The sequence below is a fragment of the Myotis daubentonii genome, chromosome 18 (assembly GCF_963259705.1).
Source record: "Myotis daubentonii chromosome 18, mMyoDau2.1, whole genome shotgun sequence".
Taxonomy (NCBI): Eukaryota; Metazoa; Chordata; class Mammalia; order Chiroptera; family Vespertilionidae; genus Myotis; species Myotis daubentonii.
In genome coordinates this window covers 10,054,963-10,062,444 of record NC_081857.1, presented here as the reverse complement: position 1 = coordinate 10,062,444, position 7,482 = coordinate 10,054,963, and the positions used below count along the sequence as shown (strand labels likewise).

General features: G+C 53.7%; 1 protein-coding gene across 1 annotated transcript; it reads left to right on the top strand.

Moving 5' to 3' along the window:
- The first annotated feature begins 275 nt into the window (after positions 1 to 275).
- Positions 276 to 3,041, top strand: AVPR1B (arginine vasopressin receptor 1B). Its single transcript, XM_059675201.1, has 3 exons — positions 276 to 1,215; positions 2,133 to 2,425; positions 2,958 to 3,041. Exons 1-3 carry the CDS (start codon positions 276 to 278, stop codon positions 3,039 to 3,041), a joined length of 1,317 nt encoding a protein of 438 aa, XP_059531184.1.
- The last annotated feature ends 4,441 nt before the right edge of the window (positions 3,042 to 7,482 follow it).

Below are 7,482 nucleotides of genomic sequence, written 5' to 3'. Positions count from 1 at the left end.
CAGAAGCCTCACCCTGCACAGCTTCTTCCATTCTGCCCTTCCTGACACCCCCTTCTCTTCGCTCCCAGGTTCCTCCTCCCGTCTGGGATCCACAGCTCTTCCTTATCCCCTGCTCCTTCCTTCTCTCTATCCCTATCCACCTACTGGAGCCTTTCCCCTGCCGTCCTGCCCTTCTTTCTCTCCATCAAACTCCAGTTCATCCCTAAACTTCTCCTTGCACCCCACTCTCTACCTGTCCCTCTCCTGTCCCCCTTCCCTCCCAGCAAACTCCCACCATGGATTCTGGGCCGCGCTGGGCTGCCGACCCCATTCCCGGGGGCACCCTCTCGGCCCCCAATGCCACCACACCCTGGCTGGGCCGGGATGAGGAGCTGGCCAAGGTGGAGATCGGGGTCTTGGCCGTGGTCCTGGTGCTGGCGACGGGGGGCAACCTGACCGTGCTGCTGACCCTGGGCCAGCAGGGCCGCCAGCGCGCCCGCATGCACCTGTTTGTGCGGCACCTGGCCCTGACCGACCTGGGCGTGGCGGTCTTCCAGGTGCTGCCCCAGCTGCTGTGGGACATCACCTACCGCTTCCAGGGCCCCGACCTCGTCTGCCGGGCCGTCAAGTACCTGCAGGCGCTCAGCATGTTCGCTTCCACCTACATGCTGCTGGCCATGACCCTGGACCGCTACCTGGCCGTGTGTCACCCCCTGCGCAGCCTCCAGCAGCCCAGCCAGTCTGCCTACCCGCTCATCGCCGCCCCCTGGCTGTTGGCCGCCATCCTCAGCCTCCCTCAAGTCTTCATATTTTCTCTGCGGGAAGTCACCCAGGGCTCGGGGGTGTTGGACTGCTGGGCAGACTTTCGCTTCCCTTGGGGCCCACGGGCCTACATCACCTGGACTGCCCTGGCCATCTTCATCCTGCCCGTGGCCATGCTCACAGCCTGCTACAGCCTCATCTGCTACGAGATTTGTAAGAACCTAAAAGTCAAGACACAGACCTGGAGGGTGGGAGGAGGGGGCAGCAGGACTCGGGACAGGGCCTCGCCTTCGGGCCCAGCTGCAGCCACCAGGGGGCTGCCCTCTCGGGTCAGCAGTATCAGCACTATCTCTCGGGCCAAGATCAGAACCGTGAAGATGACCTTCATCATTGTGCTGGCCTACATCGCCTGCTGGGCCCCCTTTTTCAGCGTCCAGATGTGGACTGTGTGGGACAAGAACGCCCCGAATGAAGGCAAGTGTGTGGTCGGGATGTGGGGTGCGGGGGAGGAGGTTGGGGCAAGTGGAGAAGAGCAGGGAAGGGGAGCAGGGGGATTAGGACAGCGCCACAGTGCCTCCCAGGGCGCCCTTTCCTGCCTGCCTGCGGTGTCCACCACCATGAGCCTGCCCCTCAATCCCATGTCCCTCACCTGTGTAGAGTGATTTTCTACTCAGCACGTGCCTCTCTGAGCAAGGAGTGCAGTCGAGTGTTATCTTATAAGCCATGTGCTCCCTCGGGAAAATGGAAGCCCTTTGGGGCCCTTTTCGCTGGGCTGAGACCCATTTCCTTAAACTTACTCTCCAGTCCACCCCGTTTGCCCCCACAGCGCACTGGGCTCCTGGCTTCCTGTCCCTGGGTCCTTGTCAGAGGCTGCCTGTCTCCGTGCCCTGCCCTGACAGCTGGCTGAGTTATTGCCAGGACACAGCAGGTGCCTATGACAGAATGAGTGGGACTGCCCCAAGGGGTCAAGGGCAGAATCCAGAAGCCAGTGTGCACCCCAATCTATGACATCAATGAGGATGGGGGTACCCGGACTTGGCCTAAAGTCATGGTTATGTTCCCTGCATGTTCTACAAAAGTCGCCTTATCCTAGTTCTGCCTCCATTAGAAAATTCAAGGTCTAGGTTTGGAACAAAGACAGTGCCTCCTTTTTGGGCTGGTCCTGTCCACCTCTGAGGTCAACTTGGAGCAAACCCCGTAGTTACAAAAAAAGCCAGAGAGGTAAGACTCTGGAGTTGGGGGTCCCAGGTTCAAGTCTCAGCTGTGCTCCCCCCTCACGAAAGAACCCCTGTGAGTCCCTTCTCAGTCTCCCCCTCTGTTCAGCGCGGCCTGGATTCTCTCCCAGGCCCCTCCCAGCTGTCCGCCTAAGGCTTCGGCTTCTCTCTTGGCAGATTCCACCAATGTGGCTTTCACCATCTCCATGCTGCTGGGCAACCTCAGCAGCTGCTGCAACCCCTGGATCTACATGGGCTTCAACAGCCACCTGTGGCCGCACCCCCTCCGCCATCTGGCCTGCTGTGGGGGTCCTCGGCCCCAGATGCGCAGGCAGCTCTCCCACGGCAGCTTCTCCAGCCGCCGCACCACACTGCTGCTGACCCGCTCCAGCTGCCCGCCCGCCCTCAGCCTCAGCCCCAGCCTCGGGGGGAGGCCTGGGCCTGAAGGGCCACTGAAGGGCTCGGAGCAGGTGGACGGGGAAGGCATCACTGAGATGGACATCTTTTAGGGAACACTTCCGGGAGCCTGGCACTGCCCACGGGTCTACAGGAGAGTGTCTGTGCATCTCAGCACTGGGTGCAAATGCTGGGAGGGTCAGGGCTGGAGTTAGGGGAGCCCAGTTTGAGGCCGTGTGAAAAGGCCAGAATGGCTATCCTGGGTGTCTGGCCTACCCTCAGTTGCTCCCAGTCTCACATGCTGGGAGTCAGGGAGAATCAAACTGTGGGCTCCCTGATCCTGCCGTACTCACAGGGTATCTGGGGACCACACCCACCCACGTGGTAGATGTGGCGCCCAGATCTGGGGCAGGCCTAGGACAGCCCTGCCTGGGGCTCCACGGGTGGCTGGAACTCAGAGGCTGGTCTCCTACTTGGCTACTTGTTCCCAACCTCACCTGACCAGCACACCCAGCCCGACCAGGAGAGGAGAGAAGTGAAAAACTACCAGGAAGGCCCTATGTGGATCCTGGATTTTTATATTTAAAACATTTTAATTTTTTGTAGAGGGAGGATTGTTTAATGAAGACAAATGAATGGGCCTGGGCGCTTCACATGCTACGCCCACGTGCCCACTGGAGAGAGATATAATATTTAGTACAGCACCAGGCACTCTGCAAGTTCAAGTTCCTTTTCTCCCCACACACCCACCCCCCTTTATAGAATAGGGGCGAAGTGTTGTGTATTTTCAGTGGTATTACCCACTGAGGGTGATTGTGAGAACAAGGCGGATGGCGAGGAGGGGATGAAAATGGTCATGATCAAATTAAGAATGGAGGAAGCCTCAGAGGCAGCAGGGAGGGTTGCTCTCCCCCCTGCTCCCAGCATCCAGACAGCTCCTTCCTCTGGGGCTGCACGGAGGAGACGTCCTTTGAGAAGCGTGATGGGTCATGGCGCTGGATTTACTTGAGGCCCATCAGAGCTCCCACGCGAATGTATCCGTGCTGTGCTCAAGCAGGAGCCGGGATTTCACACTCGTCTCTGCCTTCAGGTCACCATACGACCTTGGGCAAGTCACCTCTCAGGGCCTCGATCTCCTCGCCTGTAGAACAGAGATGCACTCTAAGGTTTTTCTCAGCTCTGACCTTTCATGGCTTTGCAAACTGGAAACGACATTACAACGGAGCAACACAAAGGGCTCTAACCTACAGGCTCTAGAAGACTTGTTGGATTTTCATGACAATGACGTTTATAATCTGACTCAGTTCTGGTGACTGTGGTCCTTCCATGGCCATTCTGTCCATTTTTGCCCTCAATCCTGAGATGCTGATGATGGGAGAGACAGCAGAGCAGGTAGAATCAGGGGCTCTGCCCTGAGTTATCTCCAGTGGGGCTTACGTCATGGGGTAGCTTTCCTGCCCTAATTCTGATCCTAATCTCAGAGATGGCCTTGACGGTTGAAAGAGCATCAGCTAAAAAGTCAGGAGAACTGGGTCCTGGTCCCATCGCCGTGCCAACCACTGAGGACCAACATAGGTGAAATGCTTGCTCCCTCAGCTGTGGGGTCAAATAGGACTGTGGAAGGATAGGAGGCTTGTGAACCCATGAGCTCTACACTATCCAATCTTAGATTTTAAGAGGTGGCTCATCTAATGAGGAGCTCCTGAGAGCAGCTCTAGGAAACAGGTTCAATCTGCCCTCCTCTCCTAGGGAGGCTTTGAGGAATGACCGTGGCTTTGGGGATACACGTTTAGGAGGCCACTCGGCTTTGAGAAGACGACCCAGGTTTCTTGAAAAGAAAAGCACTAAACTGAGTGTTGTGAGTGAGCAAAGCATTCCAGCCCTTCAGCGCTAGAGACTGGAGGGTGGGACACAGGGCCTAGGAGGGTGGGCAAAGGCTCAAGGAACAGGACCCACAGTGTCTCACTGCACTCTGCTGCCCAGGTGGGTCTCTGACACCCACCCCCTTCTTCCCGGTCTCTGACAGCCACCCCCTTCTTCCCGGTCTCTGACAGCCACCCCCTTCTTCCCGGTCTCTGACAGCCACCCCCTTCTTCCCGGTCCATCCACCCCGGTGGATCTTCGGAGCCTCCCCTGCCAGCCTGAGCTGTGGAAGTTGTTCCTCCCCCACCCCCTTCAGACCAAAGTACCTGACCCTAGTGCCTGTAATAAAAACTATGAATATCTTTGCTCATCATAATGAATGGGAAACAGAAGGGACACCAGTCTTGTACCCCAAGGCTATGGGTTTGAGTCCTGATCTCACCCCTTTTCTGCTGTACAAACTTGGGCAAGTTATCTAATCTCTCCGAGCAACAGTTTCCTTATCTGTTACAAAGAAATAAAAATGCCACCTTGTTAGAGGGGTTGGGAGACTGTAGACCAGTGGTTCTCAACCTTGGCTGCACATTAGAATCACCTGGGAATCTTTTTAAAATCCGGATTTCTGGGCCTCATCCTCCGGAAATTCTGTTTCTTTGTTACTAATGTTGTGGCCCCACCCCATAACAAAGAAACAGAATTTCCGGAGGATGAGGCCCAGAAATCGGGATTTTAAAAAGATTCCCAGGCGATTCTAATGTGCAGCCAAGGGTGAGAACCACTGCTGTAGACAATAGAACACTCTACTGATGTTGGAGAAAATAATGATAGCGTGGCTTTAGGTTGCTTCTGGTGGATAATTTCTAGGGCACGGGCCCATGAGGCTACATTTCAGAGGGGAAGAGAGGAGACTTGGAATCAAGGCTGGCCAGAGCAACTTCCGTGTCTACTCTTGCTTTCTATAGCAAATCATACATACCACTATCATGTTTTCAGTTTTGCGTTGAACACCAGGGATTTACTTGTGGTGTTGGCTTGGGGCCCTCACTGTTCCTTCCATGGAAAGGCAGCATTTGATCTTCGGAAAGCTGGTACTGTCCAGTGATGAGGGCAGTAGGGAGCAACTGGACCCTGGCTGGGGCCTGAGGAGCCTATTCCAGGAGGCTCCTGAAGGAATTGGCAGGGTCTTGTCTGGATCTATGAGTGGCAGCTTTGGCAGTATGTGTGGGAAGTTCTCACAGACATTCTGGCACAGCACAGGGCCTTGGACAGGGTTGGGGGGGGGGGTGGGTCTCAGTGGGAAGCGAGGAGGTTCTGTGCTGTCTGGGCCAATCTTATTTTTTTAAAAAATTGATTTTGAGAGAGAGAGAGAGAGAGAGAGAGAGAGTGAGAGAGAAACTGATGTGAGAGAAACATCGATCGGTTGCCTCCTGTACACATCCCGACCAGAGATCAAGCCCACAACCTAGGTATGTGCCCTGACTGGGAATTAAGCCCACAGCATTTTGGTGTATGGACGATGCACCAACCAACTGAGCCACCTGAACAGGGCTGGGTGAATCTCAGTTTTGGCAGCTGACCCCAGAAGGCTAACTCTGTGAAATACAGCACTTTAGTCCCTTAGAACTCATTAGGGAGCAGGGCAGACGATGGCAGGAGGAGGGTGATGGGTTTCTCAGGGTGACTTTTTATGTTGTTTGGTATAGGCCAATAATTTTCCAGATGTGCTTTGTATATAAATAGGTCTTTCAAGAGGCTATAAATTTAGCCTACGCTGCAGCAGCTCACTCCTGGGTCGGGAGCCCAGAAATGTAGTTGAAATTCACCAATAAAATCCCTTAGCAACCAGGAAATTTCTAGGCATCTTTGTTTCCCAGTGACAATGATAATGGTATAGGCAAATTAAATTAAAATTTTGATCTCCTGGAGCAGGGCATGGGCAAGGGGAAGGTTGAGGTGTGGGGAGCCATCTTCCTGGAGGCCCTTCACCCAGTTTAAGAAGAAGAAAACAAAAGAAACAAGAGTGCAATTTTCCGTGGAGCCACACGGTGGCAGTGTGGAGCTGAAAGTGGGTTTGCAACAGCAATGACCTTGGGGTAGGCTGGGAAAGTCACAGCCTCCCAGCTCCAAGGCCATAGGGACTTTCCCTAAAGTTCTAGAGTCTTGGTCTCTCATTTGACCCAGTTCTCCTGAGGTACCTGGACACACGCTTCTTTCCCGCGAAGCTCAGGGAGGGTGTATGTGGCAAGGAAGGGCAAAGAGCAAGTGGTGAAAGACTGAGTCTAGAAATTCCTGCCTGAAAGAGTGAGGGTTTAAGGGAGCCAGTGGGACCTCAAAACAAAAAACAAAACTATAAACCCAGATAAGGTGGAGTTACTATAATGTGTTCGGTTTAGAGGCTGGGGGCTTGGTGTGGAAGGCCTCTTGAGAGCCCCCCTGGACCCAGAAACCTGTCCTGATCCCAAGAACAAAAACCCCACTGATGTTGGGCATAAAATACCTCCTCACCCCATTGGGTCTTGTTGGCCAATAAGGCAGTGTCCCTCATGGAATTCTGCTGAAGTTCTATGGTGGGCAGTTGGGTCGTTGCTCCTTTAGAATAAGAATTTATTGACGAGCCCTAGCTGGTTTGGCTCAGTGGATAGAGTATTGACCTGTGGACTGAAGGGTCCTAGGTTCGATTCTGATCAAGGGTACATGCCAGGGTTGCTGGCTTGATCCCCAGTATGGGGCATGCAGGAGGCAGCCAATCAATGATTCTCTCTCATCATTGATGTTTGTATGCTCTTTCCCCTCGCCTTTCCTCTCTGAAATCAATAAAAATGTATTTTAAAAAAAGAATTTATTGAAGACAGGCCAATTTTATTGTGGTATACTGTTTATTCTGGCATACTGTTTATTCCCAGTTTATTATTATCATGTAATCAACTACCACCTTGTTGCCCGTAGTAAGTCAGCTTCTCTGTATCTTGTTCTAGGATAGTTTTGGAGAGGTTGTCATCCAATTCTCACCCGCAGAGGAACCCAGAGTGAGTGGGGCAGCATGACTGTTCCCTGCAGGTCCTGATGACATAGCACATGGGAGAAAGTGACTTCACTGTGCTAGAAACTACACAGGCGACTGTCCACATTTAGGCAGCTAACCTTCTAAGCTCCCAGAGGTATCCTAAGCAAAAGGCCGCTTTATTTCTGGCAACATGGCTAGCAATGACTGAGCTGCAGTTCAAATTGTTAGCTGTCTCCAGTCATCAGCTTCTTGGCCCAAACTCCC